At 43.6% G+C, this 19,187-nt stretch overlaps 1 protein-coding gene and 1 pseudogene across 2 annotated transcripts; one reads left to right on the forward strand and one right to left on the reverse strand.

The window, feature by feature from the left end:
• Nucleotides 1–262: 262 nt before the first annotated feature.
• LOC310771327 (microtubule-associated protein 1 light chain 3 gamma pseudogene) lies at nucleotides 263–6,403 on the forward strand (annotated as a pseudogene). The gene is made up of 3 exons (XR_014554008.1): nucleotides 263–384; nucleotides 3,220–3,393; nucleotides 6,381–6,403. The product of XR_014554008.1 is annotated as a microtubule-associated protein 1 light chain 3 gamma pseudogene (transcript).
• A 2,409-nt stretch (nucleotides 6,404–8,812) lies between these two features.
• Nucleotides 8,813–10,018, reverse strand: LOC310771328 (piggyBac transposable element-derived protein 4-like; the record flags this gene model as incomplete). Its single annotated transcript, XM_083663965.1, has 1 exon — nucleotides 8,813–10,018. One exon carries the CDS (start codon nucleotides 10,016–10,018, stop codon nucleotides 8,813–8,815), a length of 1,206 nt encoding a protein of 401 aa, XP_083520091.1.
• Nucleotides 10,019–19,187: the final 9,169 nt, after the last annotated feature.

A 19,187-nucleotide genomic window follows, 5' to 3' on the forward strand; every position in this document is an offset into this window, starting at 1 on the left:
TATATCATATAATATCATATCATAATAATATATATCGTATATAATACTGTATTGTTTCCTGCCTCTAATACTGTGATGTTTGCTGCCTGTAATTGCAGAGGAGTGAGATGGGTGCATTACCTCTGGACATGGCAGCTGATTCCATTGACGACATGTTCGCCGGTTGCCGATCTGAAGCAGCAGCTATGGTCCACCAGTTGGGTGTTTTCGAGTGGCACGTCAACAAGATGTTCAGTGTAGCTTGGGCCGTGGTTGAAAAAAAAGCCAAGAAGCCCGCGCACAGGGACTTGGGAGAAGATCACGCCACGGTTATATACATGCAAACAGATATTCAAGTCAAAGGAATTCAACAAGAGTTCAGCAAAGCTGTGAAAACGGGGAAAGGCGAGTACAGGACGTACGGATTTAAGTACCACTATTTCTACTTCTACCTGACCGATGCCATTCAGGTTCTGCGGCAAAATCAAACATCCTGCAGAACGACCTATCACAGAACCGGCAGACGCTTTAACCGGAACGTCGTCGGCAAAGAGATGCGTTTCGGCGCTTTCACCTTAACGGCTTTGAGCGAGGACTCATTCCGTTTCTTTGGGGATGTGTCTTGCTTTCAGATTCATACGTGTTTCGGTGCTGACATCACATATTACTCTGCCTTTGACCAAGAGGGACAGGTGCTGATTCCTCCCTACGAAACGTTCACCATCACAGATGTCCTTGCAGATAAGCCGTGGTGTAAGGTGGTCTACAAACTACAGAGCACCAAAATACCAAGGAGCCATTTAAATTGTAAATTACATAAAGATGAAGGCAAATCGAAAACATATTTTGGAGGTTTTTCAGGAGGCGGGCCTATATTCAGTTATGCGATTACATCAGCATGCATGATTGTGCTGATTGTAAGCTCTTTAGTCCTTATCAAACTCAGACAGAAGTGTTATGTAGCTGTGGTGCTGGGCGGACTGCTCCTGCTCATAGTTAGTGCAGGGTTGTGGATAATAAGTGTGAAATGATTGGTGTCTTTGAAGGCCGGGACACTTTAGTGCTGTTTCCACTGAAGGAATGATGTCATCATAGGTGTAGTGCCCATAGAACGCGGGGGAACGGCGTTCCCATACTTCTATAAGGGGTGTTTTGTGTGTGTCAGTGTGTGTGTGCATGTCGAGCCAATAAAACGAGTGAAACTTGGCAACGTTGTCATTCGTCCTATATTTAAGGTGGGCTGAATGATTCACACAGCATCAACTCGTGGCTTGAAGGAAAAGGAAACATTCCTTTTAACTAGCTACAGCGTGGGGGAAACCTCAGTTTAATAAAAGCTATAGGCTACTGAAACAGCTACTGGCTTTTTCACCATCAAAATATATTTTTTTCCACCAGTACCTCACTATAACAAGTAAAGATGAAAAAGGCAGCCAAACATCCTTTCATTTTTCGGACCAGCTGCTAAAAAGGTACGTTTACAAGCATGAAGAAACAATGTTAAAAGCGTGTTTCTTTTCAACACGGTTGAATCAAAAGTTAGCGTTAATCACCCCATTGCAATTTGCATCGCCAGAATTCGCCACAAAATTCTAAAAATGCCGGCCGCCGTGTCAAATGATGATGATTTGTTGGGACCTGTGCGTGTGCAGGTGTTCCCCGGTTACATGCTGCCACTCCGACGTGCTGCCACTCCGACGTTCTGCCACTCCGAAATATCGGCACTCTCAGAAAGGGTTCTATATTCCCCGTTTTTCACTAACCTCTCCCAGCCCCCACGCCAAACCTAACCTCCCCCCATGCCTAAACCTAACCTCCCCCAGACCCTAACCCAAAACCTAACCTCTCCCACCCCCACGCCTAAACCTAAGGTCGGCATTGCGGCTTCGAAGGTGAACGACCGCCAGTCCGAATAATGGAAGTTAACGTTCAGAGTGGCAGGGCTTCGGAAAGGCAGACAGTTACCGTGTTCCCCATATAGGTGCGTTCCCCCACTTCTCTAGATAGCACTACACCTCTGGATGTCATTCATCTTAATTCATCACATCATCATAATCAATCATTTATCTTCATCTTAATTCATCTTGGTTTTAAAGTCACAATGAAATGACAAAATGAGCTTTTTTGGCCAGTTCTATATATCAGGTGCAGCTATTTATCAGTGTGTGTGTGTGTGTGTGTGTGTGTGTGTGTGCGTGTGTGCGTGTGTGTGGTGGCGGGGGGGGGGGGGGGGGGGGGACTTCCTGTAACACGATGTATCTTTCTAGTTCGTGCTGTAGTAGTAGGCATACATAAAAAAACAATGATACATCACTGATATTTGTTTACTGTCTGAATGCACATATTATGTGACTGAATGTTGAATGCATTTTTAATATTGTGTATATAGTCTACTCTCCATATGTGTTGCACTGACTGAGGCCTTGTACTGTATGAGGTCCCTTTACCATGTGTGACTACACCGTTATGTACTGTGGTATGTAAATTGTGTTATAGTCTACTCTTCATATTGATATTAAGATCGTCTAGCAGAACACAAATATGCCATTAGAACATTAGTCAATGAGAACTACCCCATGGCCATGCACTATAAGGAGGCGGGGCAAGGCAGGCAGCACAGACACACCCTTACGGCTGGATCCCACCTGGAACGTCACGTACACGGGCATTTTATTCAACGCGTGTGATCCCACCAGGCACGCAACGGCGCGTATCAGAAGTGTCCCAGAAGCGGCTCGGCGCCCCGCTCCGCTAAAGATACGCGGCAGTTCAGGTGATGTGAGGCCATGCAGCAGTTAGCCTTCAGGTGATGTGAGGTCATGCAGCAGTTAGTCTTCAGGTGATGTGAGGCCATGCAGCAGTTAGCCTTCAGGTGATGTGAGGCCATGCAGCAGTTAGTCTTCAGGTGACATGAGGCCATGCAGCAGTTAGCCTTCAGGTGATTTGAGGCCATGCAGCAGTTAGCCTTCAGGTGATGTGAGGCCATGCAGCAGTTAGTCTTCAGGTGATGTGAGGCCATGCAGCAGTTAGTCTTCAGGTGACATGAGGTCATGCAGCAGTTAGCCTTCAGGTGATGTGAGGCCATGCAACAGTTAGTCTTCACGTGATGTGAGGCCATGCAGCAGTTAGCCTTCAGGTGACATGAGGCCACGCAGCAGTTGGCCTTCGTTGCTGCTAAAGTTATTTCTAGTTCTCGCTGAGTGTCTGGGGCTTAATCCTTGCGTCTGTCTCCCTGCTCAGGAACCGCATGGACCTGCTGCCGACTCAGGCCTTCTACCTGCTGGTGGACAGCAGCGGTCTGGCCAGCATGTCTCTCACCATGGCCCAGGTCTACAAGGACCACAAGGACCATGGCGGCTTCCTCTACATGACCTACGCCTCGCAGGAGATGTTCGGTCACATGACCTACGCCTCGTAGGAGATGTTGGGTCGCTGAGGGGAGGGGAGGTGGGGGTCTGAGTATTGGAGGCTGTCGGCCTCTTCGTTCAGGTGTAAATAGCAAAATATGTTTTTTTTTCTGTATATAAGATTTTAATATTTGATACATGTTGGTTATTTTTGAGCGCTTGTACACGGATTCAATACATCTTTAACTATATGAACATGTGGCTGTGATGTTGTAGTTCAGATGTGTTTACTTGGTTATGCTGCGTTCCACACATGTAGTCCAATACGATGGATCACCCCTTCAATTCAAGTAGGTGAGTCACGTCAACTTGTGGCAAACACTGCATATTGCAAATAATCAAAAATGTGTGGTGGTCTGGGAGAAGCCTTCACGTGTCGCTTGTTGGGGAATGAGCCCAGTAGTGTAATGTAACAAAGTATTAATACTTAAGTACAGTACTTAAGTATTCTTTCTGAGTATCTGTACTTTACTTGAGTATTTATATTTCAGTCAACTTTCACTTTTACTCCACTACATTTCCCCCAAGCATCTTAGTTACAAAGTCAAATAAGAAATTGGGTAGCCTGCAAGCAATCATCAGCGCTCCTTTGCAAGTTACGTTAGTCACAATCCACACACCATTCCAGTTGGTGGCTGTAATGCAACATAACATTGTTTGCGAACCGGAACCGCTATAAAACCTCAAGAAGAAATAGACTTCCGCTCAAGGCCATGCATCTATTTTGCTTTCCTGTTTTAACTCATTCTCTGCCAAAGACGTACCCGGACGTACTTTTAACAATGGCGTTCTGTGCCAAAGACGTACTCGGACGTACTTTCATGTTTTGGCTGTTTACATCACATCAGACACTTCCCCAGCCTGTGACATTGTTTCAAGTCAAACTGATAAAAGGAACCCGCTAGTTTAGTATTTCCGATCCAGAGTTCTCGGCTGGCGACGATGGCGAGGAAGACGCCAGCGTTTTTGTTATTGCTCCACGACGGAGCGCCATGGCGACGAAGGCTCCCCTTCACAGCGTTCTGGTCTGACACAGATGAATCGGAGGAGGAAAAATGAGTGCCACTTGGAGAGAGCGATGACGATGGTAAAAAGTAGCCTATTTTTTGTATCGCGTTTGAGATGAAATGATCACACACACAACATTCAAGTATAATTGTCACGCATTGTTTATAACTTATGCCGCCGGCATGACTCGCTTCACATTTCCTCTTGCCAGCTCGCCCTCTCAAGGGAGAGCTCCCTTCACACTCAAGGGAGGGGAGTAGTTATATAGGGTCTGTACCCTTTAAAATTGAGTGAAAAGCGCATTTTTTTAGGTGGGCGTGTTTAGGGCACCTACGTCATCAAATGGGGCGTGGCTTCTTTTTTGTGAAAAGTCAATTTTTCAGTAGTTCCTCAAAAAGGGCACTTCTGCATTTTAACCTGTTTTTAAACCATTATGTGCAAAATGTTTTATTTCAGTAGTTCCTCAAAAGGGCACCTCTGTATTTTAACCTGTGTTTAAAGCCATTTTGATCAAAAAAGGTTTTAATTCGCTACTCTCAAAAAGGGCACTTCTGCATTTTCCCCTCATAGCAGCAACTCCCAGCAGTAGCGTTTTTTTTTCGCAATTTAATTATCACCCCCTATCAGCAGAGCGTTGCAACATGATGTTTTTTGAACACGGGCAAAAAGTTTTAACCATAGACAAATGTAATTAGGCCATTTAACAACTATTTGCTAAATGGATCACGGTATACCGCATCACGCATAGGAGTCACGACTGAGCCCCATCCACTCCACAATGATGCAACACAGGAAGCCCCCCTCGCCTTTACAAACCCAGCATGTCAGCTGACGACGAACACACACTCTTGTTGTTATTTTCTTGCGACCATCGCGTCAACAGCTGGCGGAGAACAACACGCAGCATTTTTGCGTCAACTGACAACGAACACACAGCCTTGTTGTTATTTTCTTGCGACCATCGCGTCAACAGCGGAGAACAACACGCAGACAATCCATCGACGCAGCAATTTTTTTTTGATCTCAACCAAATACAAATTGGCCATGGCTTCAAATGCAGGTAACGCAAACAATTTTACCTGCCCCATGGCACCTGTGCGTAGGCGCACTGTACAGCTCGAGGCATTATTTCAATTTGAAGGCGTGCGTGGCTACGGATACAAAATCGAGTATGTGCATGAAAAGTTAATGCTAAAGGCTAGTCATGATATTGCTAGAAAGGACGTTGAGTGTTTCAGGGCGTGTTCACAAATGACACCTGAAGCATGGAACGAGCAAGCGTCAAGATATTTTGATGATGAAGCTGTTCTATGTAGAACGCCTTGTCCATTTGGGGCTCAAGCCCATGGGGAAATAACCCCAACAGATTGGCGTACATTCATGTTTTTAATGGGAACAGAGGTGTGCCCTCCAATTAAAGCAGAGCACGGGAAAAAATCTAAGAGCAGACTTGTCTGGATGTGGCGTGCCTCTCACGGGTTTGGTGGGTTTAGAATCGAGGTACGTAGCTGGTGTTCCGGACCTTGTGACATCCTCGACAGTTTTGTTTATCTCGGAGTATGTCATAATTTTAAAGGCAACGATCTGTGTGAAGGCCTGCCGAAAACAGGCTTTTTTAGACCCGGGCCTAAGGAGATCCCAGCTGAGGATTTTGTAGAAACAATTTTTTTCATGCAGCTTGCCGACTGGAACAAAATGCACAGCATAGGTCATAAAATTAACGCAGTTATTACGAGAGACGCGAGACATGCCGCTCTGAGCTCTATTAGAAAAAGACTGGCTTTTAATGTGGAGAGCAACAGCGACGCCACTGACGAGGAGACGCAGGACAGCAAAACAACCAACTGATCCCCCCACAAATGGTATGATACGGCTAGTGTGTGTGTGTGTGTGTGTGTGTGTGTGTGTGTGTGTGTGTGTGTTACAGTGTATGTGTAGGAGGAGGAACAATCACTAATTCATCTATTGTCTCTTTATGTTTTACAGATCATAACACCGATGACGTCATCCACTACCAACCCCTCTACAACCACAAACCGCCGCCGCGTAACTTCATCACAACCCAGGCCCAGGTTCACGCCAATGAGGCCACAGTTGATGACATCGGACTCCCCTGCCAGACCACCCCCAGATCCGCAAAGCACACACCGCCTCCAAAACGCATTGACATATCTGCTGTGGGGGGAATCAGGGCTCTTCTTGTGCGCTGCATCCGTGCAGCAGCATGGACGAAAGCGAGACTTTTATGTAATGGTTGCATTATTGATCACCCCAGTCAACTTCAACATTCATGTGTGTTTGCATACGATGATGACATATTTGGGCTTTACGGCAGCGAAATATTTGATCTAGTGTTTTCTCCTCAGCTTGCTTCAGCCATTGGGAGAGTCGTTTGGCTAATTACAGGGGACACTCATTCGAATGAACGATTAATGGCAGCAGCGGAGGTCATAATTGCGGATATGTGCGACCCACCCACTGCGCTCCGATGGAAATGTGATGAATTTGACCCAATTAATACATCCCTCCCACATGATAATTTTGTGGGAGAGGGTTTTATGGTCTGGGCACAGTCTAACCCCTGATTTTGTTTTTTTTCCCACTTATAGGCTATTATAGGCTATAATAGGCTATATCCTTTTAGACTAGCCATGTGGTGGTTAGTCAGTATGTTAACGGATATATTTTACCCTAATAATGTTTGTTTTGTTAGAAATAGATTAAAGGATATTATCCATACCTGTGATGATGATACTTTTAAAAATCATATGGATTTTATACGTTCTAATGTCTGCTGGGGTGAGATGCTTTTACTATGTAATAACACAAACGTGTCCCCTAATATCATTTTTGATTCGTTTTTCTCTGAGGAGGATGCAGTGTTTGGAATAGGTAATTTAACCTGTTAAGCCCTAAGCCTATTTTCAGCTCACCTGCCGAAAATGACATGCCCAAACTGAATGGAGTATATCTCCACAACTACAGGGTATTTTCTGAAAATTATTTTTTTCAAAAGCTAGCCAACACCTGTGAGATTACTGTAGAAGTGTCAGAATCCATTCAAAATGTACTGTATCAGAGTAAAATCAGTTAGAACATAGCAAAAAAATGAGAAATGCAAGCTCCGCCTAAAAAAAACACACTATTTTGGATGAAAACCACTTGAAAATCATGGGTTGGTAGCTAAATTCTTCTATGGAGCAGTAGAGTAATACCTTTTGAGTGCTTGTACTAAAGCAAATCCTTAGAAAGTGAACCAGAGCAATTTTACATATGTTTTACTAGAGGTAGGTCCAGGCGGACCTGATTTGGGTAGATTTTGGGCACATTTTGGCACCCTGTGTGCCATTTGACTTTTCTATGGTAGAAGACTGAAAAACTTTTTTTTCTCATTTACATATCACTGTAGGTATTCATTCCATGCAAATACAACAGTGTGTGACTTGTTTTCAATATTGACCCTTCACCTAGCCTATACATTTTGGCCACGTTTTGTGCCATTTGACTTTTCTATGGTAGAAGACTGAAAAACTTTTTTTTTTCATTGACATATCACTGTAGGTATTAATTCCATCCAAATACAACATTTGTTTGACTTGTTTTGACTATTCACCCAGACATCTAGCCTATACATTTCCCCATTCAAAGAAAAGCAGACAAAGAAAATGAAGTTTGACTCAAACAGAGCAGATTTATTCCAAACAAGCAAACTTGCAATAAAGCCAAACAAGATATAGGTATTATCAATGACCCCTGGGGTCCTTGAGGGGATTCGAGGGCCACATCAAGAAGTGGAACCATTTGTTTTCACTATATTTCCATCCGGAAGTAACAAAATAACAGAATATATGACTATTTTGGTTATGGGTTTCATATATTTTCTGTAAAAGAAAAAAAAAGCAACATCTGAAAGCAACAATTTTATCAGATGGGGGACCCTCGGAAAAAGTATAATCAAATGGGGGTCAATTTAGGGGTCCTTGACGAGAAAAGGTTTGAGACCCACTTTTGTAAGGAATACAAATGTGTAAAATATGTGCACAGAAATAAATATCCAATGTGCATAATCAAAAAAGATAAAAGAATAAAATAAAATCCAATGTGCATAATCAAAAGTGCAAAACAAACAACTGTCAAATGTGCATAAACAAAAAAGGAAACAATAAGAATAAAAAAATGCAATATGCATAATCAAAAAGTACAAAAAACAAATGTCAAATGTGCATAATCAAAAAAGTAAAAAAACAAAAATCTTTACAACTCCTTACAAATAGAGAACAGTAAACATGTCCATCAATGACGCAGAATTCACCCTTTGTTCAGTCCCCCCCTTTTCATATTTTTTACAAAGTGTGGCAAAGGGGGTTGGGGGTCGCAGAGGTCAGGCTCAGTAGACAAAAACCGACAGACAGACTCCACTAGTGTGTCTTGTGCCACTCAAGAAAACAGTTCCTGTCTGGTTTTAGGCAGAGGGGGACCTGGCATTTGCCACAGTATGCAGGTGTCTTGACCTGCTTCTTGTCAGCATCGAAGCACCTCTTGCATTTCCTCCTTTTCTCAGTAGCATCCGTCTCATCATAAAACACTGGCATGTGTTTGGTGGTTGGTGAAGGTGGTGGTGGTAGTGGTGCTGTGCCGCGCCCAAACTCCAGCATTTCTGCAGCCAGCTTCTCTCTGAAGCTCTTCTGTGTGTGTGGCTTTTTCCGGGCAGGGTCTCCCCTAATCGCCCACAGTTGCTTCTGGAGAATAAAGCCATTGACCACAGCAATGTCCACGAAATGGTAAAGAAAGGTTTTGTACCACTTCATGGTTTTGTGGTGGACGCTGTAATAGCCAATCAGTGCATCTGACACATCCACACCACCCATGTTTTTGTTGTAATCAATCACAGCATCTGGAACTGGAATAGATCTCATCTGCCATTGACCCTGCTCCTTCACTCTCCTCTCCACTGTTTTACCACTGAAGGCTTTCTGGATTGTCGAGCAGAGGGTAACTGGTTGAGTGTCCATCCACTTGACAAACAAGAGTTTGCTGTGCCGGATCCAGCGCATTTCCCCTCTCGCAGCCCGCTTGGGCAAGTCATTCCGTGTTGTTTTGGGAAAACCCTTCCGATTGCGTCGGATGGTCCCACAACAGCCAACGTTTTTTTTATCCAAATCCAAAAAGAGTTCAGGGCTGGAGTAGAAGTTATCTGTGAAAAGATGGTAGCCTCTTCCGAGCAGAGCCATTGGCATCAAATCCATGACTGAAGTGTAGCTCAGTCCATGGTCTGGGTCTGGGTGGAGCACATTTTTTCCCTGGTAAACAAAGAAGTTCCAGGTATAAGCTGTTTTGGCATCTGCAAGTACAAACAGCTTATACCCCCACTTTATCGGTTTGTCCTTCATATATTGTTTCATGGAGATGCGGGCCTTGGTCGCCACCATTCTTTCATCTATACAGATGTTCTGGTGTGGATGGAAATGAGCTTTGCACGCAGCCACCATCTCTGTGTACAAGGGCTTTATTTTGAAGAGTCGGTCATATTCTGGAGTGTATCTTTTTCGGTCATTCTCATCATCCTCTGTTGGATGGCTGAGGTGAAGTGACCAGAGGATGGCTTCAAACCGGTCCCGTGTCATGGTGTCACTGGGGTAGCGGAAGTTGTATGGCCATTCCTTTCTCCAGTAATCTGCCCTCTCTTTTACAGGTACAAGACCGGTGAAGATTATGATGGACATGAAAATCCAAAAGTCACTGACCGTCAGTGGTACCCATCTAAACTTCATTCCAGCCTGTAATCTTTTAGCTGCGTTCGCATTTGTGTTGTCGATGATGGTGCGTACAACAGAGGTGCTGAAAAATGAAAGGGGTGACCATGATGCAGTGGTGTCAAACGTGGGGCCAGGGGGCCTGGCTGGTGTGAATTTCTGTGCAGCTGGCTTTGTGTCCATAACATCTGGATTATTCCAACATTCTTCCTCCTCTTCCTCTCTCTCTCGTGAGGCACCAGACCGGCCTCCACTACCTCTCATGGGATTTGCAGACTTTTGAGAGGCTTTTCCTTTTCTCTGGGGTTGTGTTGGTTCAGGTGTTGAATCAGACGAAGATGATTGTGGCTGTGTAGGAGGAGGAGGGGCAGTTGCTGGAGCAGGAGCACGGCGACTGGAGCGGCGTTGCTGCACCTGTGCGGTGGGAGGATGTGTTGCTGGCTCTGGGGGAGGAGGGGCAGTTCTAGGTGTTGGAGCTGGATCCTGTTGAGTGGTGCTGGGTTGCTCTAGCTGAGCAGTGGGAGGAGAGTCTGGGTCAGTTGCAGGTGCTGCAGTGCGCTGTCTGGGGCGGCCACGTTTTACCTGCACAGTGGGCAGTGGTGCTGCTGGCGCTGGGGGAAGGGCAGGTGTAGGTGTTGGAGCTGGATCCTGTTGAGTGGTGCTGGGTTGCTCTAGCTGAGCAGTGGGAGGAGAGTCTGGGTCAGTTGCAGGTGCTGCAGTGCGCTGTCTGGGGCGGCCACGTTTTACCTGCACAGTGGGCAGTGGTGCTGCTGGCGCTGGGGGAAGGGCAGGTGTAGGTGTTGGAGCTGGATCCTGTTGAGTGGTGCTGGGTTGCTCTAGCTGAGCAGTGGGAGGAGAGTCTGGGTCAGTTGCAGGTGCTGCAGTGCGCTGTCTGGGGCGGCCACGTTTTACCTGCACAGTGGGCAGTGGTGCTGCTGGCGCTGGGGGAAGGGCAGGTGTAGGTGTTGGAGCTGGAGTGTGTTGAGAGGTGCTGGGTTGTTCTCCTTGAGCAGTGGGCAGAGGGGCTGCTGGCTCTGGGGATGGGGCACGTGTTGCAGCTGGAACTGTAGCGCCTGCCACAGCTTTCCTATTGGAACAATAAATAAACAATCATTTGAGTGTGTGCATTTACTACATTCATTGCAGCACACTATGGTAAATATTTCATTCAGTGACCAGCAGACAAGTAACAATAGACCCATTTCACTGGGTGACTGGGGCCATTTTGTGTCGACACAAAATGGCCCCTGTGAGAAGGGTCTATATCAGCAGCGCCCTGAGCTGTTTACGTGTGTGTGCGTGTGTGGAGACGTACATACATATCTGTATACCTAGATGTTCTATCTTGTCAACATGAGAAAAACATTTTCATAAGAAAAGGCAGAGCCGTGAGGTTGGAGGTGTGCAAGCAGGTAAGCAAGGGTGATGGAACTGAAGATGTGCTAATTGATAGGGGGAGCTGTGACTGCACTAGTCTTGGGTAAAGGAGGAGGTCTTTGTGTTGAAAGTGCCAAAGTCAACCATCCCCCCTCTGCAGCCCAACTTATCTGAATAGTTGGAGGCAGGGATGCTAACACCCCCCCCCCCCCCCCCCCCGAAAACACACACACACACACACACCAACAACAACCAGTTTGAACCAGATTTTGTTGACATACCCTCTCTGCCTTCTTTGTCTGCCCAAACTGGAGACGGATGGAATAGGCTCAAAATCCTCATTGTCATCTTCACCACTGTGGAAGAAAAAGAGATATAAGCATTTATTTGCCTAGTTTTGAAAATGTAACTTCAAACAGTTACAATGTGCAGGTATAGGTTTGTTTACACAAGCTCTACACGTAAAATTACGTTAGTGTTTGCATTGACTAAATGTATTGCAGGACAATAATAATAATAATAATAATAATATACTAGCCTACAGTGTTTTCCCACTGGGCCTAATCGTCACATTCTCTCTCATCAACCGAAAATATTTGTATAACCTACTTCAAAAAATCCCCCTACAGTTGCATGCTCATTCAGAAAAGAGTTGAAATATAAATGGGTGATGCAAATAAACAATAAGTTGTCAATCAATAACAAAACAGAAATAACATACCTTTCCGATGGAAGTCGGTAATCAGAGTCACCACTGTTTTCACCTCCAGGCTGGCCCAGTAAGTCCTCGTCGTCAGATGATGAATCAACTGGACATATTGATGCACCTGGGTTGTTCATCAATTGATCCAGTACCTCCTCAGGTGTAAATTTTGCTTGTATTTTCCTTGAATAAGCCATTATGTTGTATAAAATATACAACTAATGACAAGGAAATATAAAACAATTACAGCGAGAGCGATGAATAACGCTAGAGAAATGTGTTTTCGCGTCTGCTGCCTGTTGATGTCTGTGCAAAATGGTGCGTAAGCGTGTCCTCATTACGCATGCAAAGCCTGACGCGTTACGCAGGGGGATATCTCAGGAACCCATTGGTCGATTTGGATGATTGACACATCTATGGAACCGTCAGAACCAATAGAATCGACGTGGAGTGAAAGAATTGACGTCACAAACTTTTCCAGGAAATGCCTTGGAGGTGATCACACAGATCGTTTATTGTGTGAAGACAACACACTCCATGTAAAACCCTCCATATGGCGTTGTAAAAACCATGACTGTAAAAAAAACACTTCAAGATGATGAAGAGGTGTTAGGAGGAGCAGTTAGTAGCGTTTTTATGAAGTCAAACACAACTTTTGATCGGAAAACAACAAAGCTGAGACATAATTTGTAGTTTTATGTGTACAAAGTTGAAAACTTTTTTCGAAGTTTTTGACAGCCTACTGAGTGAGTTTTCATCTCTCAGAGACGAGCTATACCTCTTTGAAAAGAGCAAGGTCTTGGCTTTCGATTGCTGTCTTGGTTGTTTGAGAATGATTGACTCACAAAAAGAAATCACCGCATAAACGCAGGTATGCAGCGTTTTTGTGTTTTTGCTACATGTTCATATTGTTGCTTGGGGTTGGAATAATTTGTCATTAGAGTAAAAATGCTTTTGATAGTCTTGTAGCCACGTTTCTTCCCGACATTTTGGTGTGCTATATGTCTCCGTGACTGCTGCCTAAGCTGCTGTAGAGAGTCATTTGTGAGAGATGACAAGTGCTCAGCCCGCCGGCGGGCCCGCTCGGGGGGAAGAGGTTAATTGTGATATTTGCATTCATGCATGATGTATGTATTAGACATAACATAGATTTGGTTTTGGATTATTTGTGTGATAAACATTTACGTGTATGTATGGCTTATTTGAGATTGATTGATGAGAAAAGAATGTTTACAATGCCTATGTAATAAAAAACATTTTAGATAAAAAACGGTTGTTTGTTGGTGTTATAGTCTCAGCGTGATATATATATATATATAGTTATAGTCAACATTGTGGGACTTCCGCTAGGAACGAATCTGATACACGTGTTTCAACCCGGGTTGTTTTTGAGCACGGACTGTGCGTCTGGCCATGTAGCCCCCCTGTGACATCCGGTTTAGCTGGTTGACTATAACCACACATGACACACTCTAATATAAGATATATAACTGTTTGACATAATGTCAGATCATGATGGAGCAGCGATTAGACAAGGTCTATTTAGACCCAGCTAACCCCGCGGGGTTCTCTAGCATTGCTAAACTTTGTGAGGCAGTCAGAAGCGACCCAGAGGGACCGGTGAATGAGACCATCGTCAAAGATTATCTATTAAAACAGGATGCATACACCCTACACACTCCGGTTTTTAGAAATTTCAAACGCAATAGAGTATTTGTCTCGGGAATCGATAAACAGTTTCAGATAGACTTAGTAGATATGTCTGAATATTCGATGGAGAATGATGGCATTAAATTTTTACTAACGTGTATAGATGTATTCAGTAAATTTGCATGGGTCCAGCCCCTGAAAAATAAAACGGGTCTAGCTGTCACAAAGGCATTCAAAGATATCCTCATACACGGTCGTCTTCCCGTCAAATTACAGAGCGATAAAGGAACAGAATTCTTCAACCGTAATTTCAAAAAGTTAACCCAGGAATACAACATTAAACATTTTACGACATTTAATGAGACTAAGGCCAGCGTTGTCGAGAGGCTGAATAGATCGATAGAATCCCGGATGTGGCGATATTTGACAGCTGTCAACTCGAGAAGATACATTGATATTCTAAGCGATTTAGTCCACGCCTACAATAATGCCAAACACCGCTCGATCGGTATGACACCCAGCCAAGTAAATAAAGCAAATGAACGCATAGTTTTTAATAGACTATACAAGAAACACACCGTGCCAACCCCATCGTTCAAGTTTAATATCGGAGATAACGTGCGGATCTCAAAACAAAGAGGCATATTCGATAAAGGATACAGAGGTGGATATACCGAAGAATATTTCATAATATATGAGCGAGTCGCTAGACATCCGGTGGTCTATGGGCTCAAAGATTTAGCCGGTGAATCGGTAAAAGGGTGTTTTTATGAACCAGAGCTCCAAAAAATCATTATTGATGAAACCAAACCGTTTAAAATAGAGAGAATAATTAAACGGAGGAAATCAAAAGGCGTAAGACAGGTCTATGTCCGTTGGCGCGGTTATCCAGAATCTTTTAACGCATGGATTGATGAGCGAGATATGGTCGACATATAATATTTATAGCGGAGGACTATAGGGTAGGAGGCTACTCCCCCCCAAGACAACCAACGAGACACGTCATGCACAACATGGCCAACACGGAAGCGGCGGGCTTCTACGTCACGCTGCCTAGCAACGCCTCTATCGATATATATCCGAATAATAAAATTTGGAGTTATCGGACAAAGCTGGCGAAACATAATGGTTTTTGATGTTAGAAGCAAAAAGAAGATTTTCAGAACCGTTTCTATGCAAATAGGAACTTATGGGTCAATCCCTAGTATTTTATCACGTTTCAACCACACATCTATGACTGTGTTCAATAACCCTAACCCCCCTATAGTACTCACCTATAATGAAATCACAAATTATGTCCAAATCGGCGGGGTCGCAGGTTAAAAAATAATATGTACTGGAAGGCTTGCGACCATCCTGGGGATGAGACCAAATGTAGAACACCTCTGCATTCCTAAACCGGCGACCGCTGAATATCAAGCCGATATTGACGCGGGTGTTTATAATATATTCGTCTACTCAGACATATGCCAGCATCAACTCGTGGGTGATGAATATGTACAGCTGCTCAGAACGATTAATATATCAGACACGGACCGACGCGTGACCACTTTATCATTGGACCCCGTCTATTACACACCTATCGCAAAGGACGTTATCGATGACATTGAACTGGTGCTGAAAAACGATCAAAACAAGCATATTCCATTTGCATACGGAAAAGTCCTTATCAAATTACATTTCAGACCAGTTGGACATAAACGCTGACGCATGATGATGACGCCGTATGAAAACGCCGGAAACGACGGGTCGGATTACTATTTTGATTACTATGTTAAACAGGCGGGCGGGGATTTAGCGGGATTTTCCGGAAGCGCTACACAGTATGGAGCGGGACTAGGTGGCCTGTTTAGAAGTCTATTCAGAATGGCAGTCCCGTTATTTAAACGCGGATTTAGTATTGCTAAACCGTATATTAAAACTGCCGCATCAGGCATCGCTGGAGACATAGTTCAGAATATCGTCAGAAAAGCAACAGGAAGACCTGACCCCCAAACCGGAAATGGTTTTATGGCATACCCCCGTCGGAGACCACCATCTAGTGGTCGGAGGGGGTATCGCCCCGTTAAAAAAAGGAGTAGAATACATAAGCGAAGACATTGCACAGCTCCTCGCAGACCAAAGACAGCGCCCAAACCACGCAGACGTGCTAAAACTCACACCAGAGACATCTTCTAAATAATAATAATAATAATGTCACTCCTTCATAACCAATCGGTAGAGTGTATGAAGAGTGAGCTTGATATTTTTCGTCTACCGGCAACTCAGACATGCATAGAGCGTGCTGCATGGATTGAAATCCCACCTGTTTCTGCAATCACCGCTGGAGCTCCAATCGAATTCGCAATTACTGGGTCAAACGATCAATATATCGATTTTAATGACAGCTATTTATATATCCGACTGAAACTCACCAAGCCTGGCGGCGTAGCCCTGGCTGCTGCTGATATAGCTACCTTGATCAATTATCCAGGTGGTAGCCTATTTTCACAGCTAGACATTCAACTTGGTGATAGACTTATAACGCAAGCTAGTAATACATATCCCTATAGAGCCTTGTTGGAATGTCTTATTAATTATGGGCAAGAGACATTGGATACACAATTCAGCACAGCCCTTTTCATCAAAGATTCGGCTGTTGCTATGGATGGGACAGCTCTTAACTCGGGTAATGCTGGTCTGGTGCGTAGGAATGCCTACACTGCAGAAAGTAAAACTTTGGAGCTCATCTGTCCCATACACGCTGATTTATTTATGCAGGAAAAACTGATGATAAATGGCATTGATGTGGGGCTAAAATTTATCCGCTCTAAAGATGAATTCTGTCTCATGTCACCCACTCCTGATAAACACATCGGGGTCAATATACTTAGTGCAAGTCTCTATGTGAAGAAAGTTAGCATTTCCCCAGCTGTCAGGCTTGCCCACATGAGGGCGCTAACACACGCTAATGCGCGCTACGCCATGGATAGGGTTTCACTGAAAACGGTGACAGTCGGGAGAGGCCTCAGAATGACAAATCATGAAAACTTATACACTGGACACATTCCTAAATTTATAATAATTGCATTCGTTGATAACGAGGCATATAGCGGGAATTATGAAAGAAATCCCTTTAATTTCCTTAATCTCAACACTGAATTTATGGCATTATATTGTGATGGGCACTCATACCCTGCGCGACCATTTATGCCTAATTTCACCACCGGGGAGTATGTCAGGGAATATTATGAGCTGTTCCAAGCCACCGGTCGTCATTTGAAGGACCGACCTCTCGCCATTACACGTCAGGAATATGGCAGCGGCTACACACTGTTTTGCTTTAACCTGGAAGCAGATGGTGCGAACACAGGAAACGTCAGCTTGATTAGAACAGGCAATGTGAAACTTGATGTCCGATTCAGACAGCCTCTGGATCGCACCGTCAACATAATCTGCTACAGTGTCTTTGACAGCATCTTAGAAATTTCAGGGAAAAGACAGGTCTTATTGGACTATTACTAGACCTGGACACTATGAACACAATGGAGATTGATCGGATTCTCAGGAAGAAACTTGCAAAAGGCGTGCAACTGTTGGGGGTGTTGCCATGCGACGCACTTCTGCGACATGTGCGGTCGCTTCCTGCTATGGTCATTGTTAACACCGACTACAGTGACAGGCCGGGACAACACTGGCTCGCAATATATATAAATGCAGACAGAGAAGCTATGTTTTTTGACAGTTATGGCAATCCTCCTGATTATATGCGATTCCCACCGGAAATAGCATGTTTTATAGACCGGAATAGCCGACATGTCACCTATTCATCTGTGCAGGTCCAGAACAGCGCCTCTGTCAGCTGTGGGCAACATTGCATATTCTTTTTAATCAACATCGAAAAAGGTCTATCGTATCAAAGTGTTATGAAAAAATATACTAGTGATACTCTGTGTAACGATAATATGGTATGTACCTTTGTAAGTAGAATACAGCCTGGATCATGTAAAAGTTATCATTTAAAATGTATACAATATACAGACCTGTATGTGACATTTTCAATCAAATAAATCATATGAGACTGGAAACAATGCTGGTTGTGACTTTTTATTTTTTCAATATGTACATAGGATATTTTGAGCATTATGAAAACAACAACAATATGATCATACATCATGATATGATATGATAAAAATAGGATGAGAAACAATAGCATGTAACAAAAAATGCTGAGGTTGTTAAAGCCTCACCCTGAATGATAGGATAAATAGAATTTGAATGCTCTGTTTTCAATTAGAATCATTTGAATAAAAAATAAAGCATAATAATAATAATAATAATAATAATAATAATAATAATAATAAAAGAAAATTCTAATAGAAAATAAAATGGAAAAAAAAGCATAATAATAAAGTAAATAGAATTTGAATGATCTGTTTTCAAATAGAATGATTTGAATAAAAAATAGAGTAAAAATAAAGTATAATAGAAAATAATAGAAAATAAAAATGGAAATAAAGCATAATAATAATAATAATAATAGAAAATAATAGAAAATAATGGAAAATAATAGAGTAAAATAAAGTATAATAATGTAGAGTATAAAAGAAAATTCTAATAGGTACTCCATGAGTTATTAGTGGGGCTAAACATCAACCCATCAACCACCCTATCATCATCATCATCATCTGCACCATGCATTGTCTTGCTATACTCAAACAGACGACGGAGACTCCTATTTGTCATGGTAGAGGAGGGGACATTTATCTCTGCTAGTGTTTTAAGAAACTCTCGCCATCCTAATGGGCGAGCCGACTCCTTAACCAGCTGTGAACCTGTCATAAACTTGACTAAATCAAATATGTGTGACCCCCTGAGGGGCTGGTCGTCAATAACTAGCTGTCCATTACCAGTCCATCTGATCCTATCCGATGCATTGGAGATAGCGTTCAGAACGTGTGAGGCCTTGTTTTTGCTGTGTGCTGGTATGTGCTGTAATACATCAGTTATGGCAGTCGGTGTCGCATTGTTATCATTCACATGTGGTAATGCCTCAGCTGGATCAGAATTTGGCATCAATAGTGTTAGAGTGTTCTTTTCATTATCGGCCTGTTTCGCCAGAGTCAAATATCTATGTAAAATGTTTGAATATTTCACCGCTTTGCTATGTATGTCAGCGCTGGGTTCATCTAGGACCTCTGTCATCAATCGGTCTAGATCACACTGAGCCTTTGCTCTGATATCAGGGGGGGGCGCTGGGAGTAGCAGGTGGGCGTGTCTGGAGAGCCTTGAGCTGATTGTGTGGTACAAGGAACATTTTGGTGGTGTGCT

This window comes from Poromitra crassiceps, assembly GCF_964638095.1.
Source record: "Poromitra crassiceps genome assembly, contig: HAP1_SCAFFOLD_528, whole genome shotgun sequence".
Lineage (NCBI taxonomy): Eukaryota > Metazoa > Chordata > Actinopteri > Beryciformes > Melamphaidae > Poromitra > Poromitra crassiceps.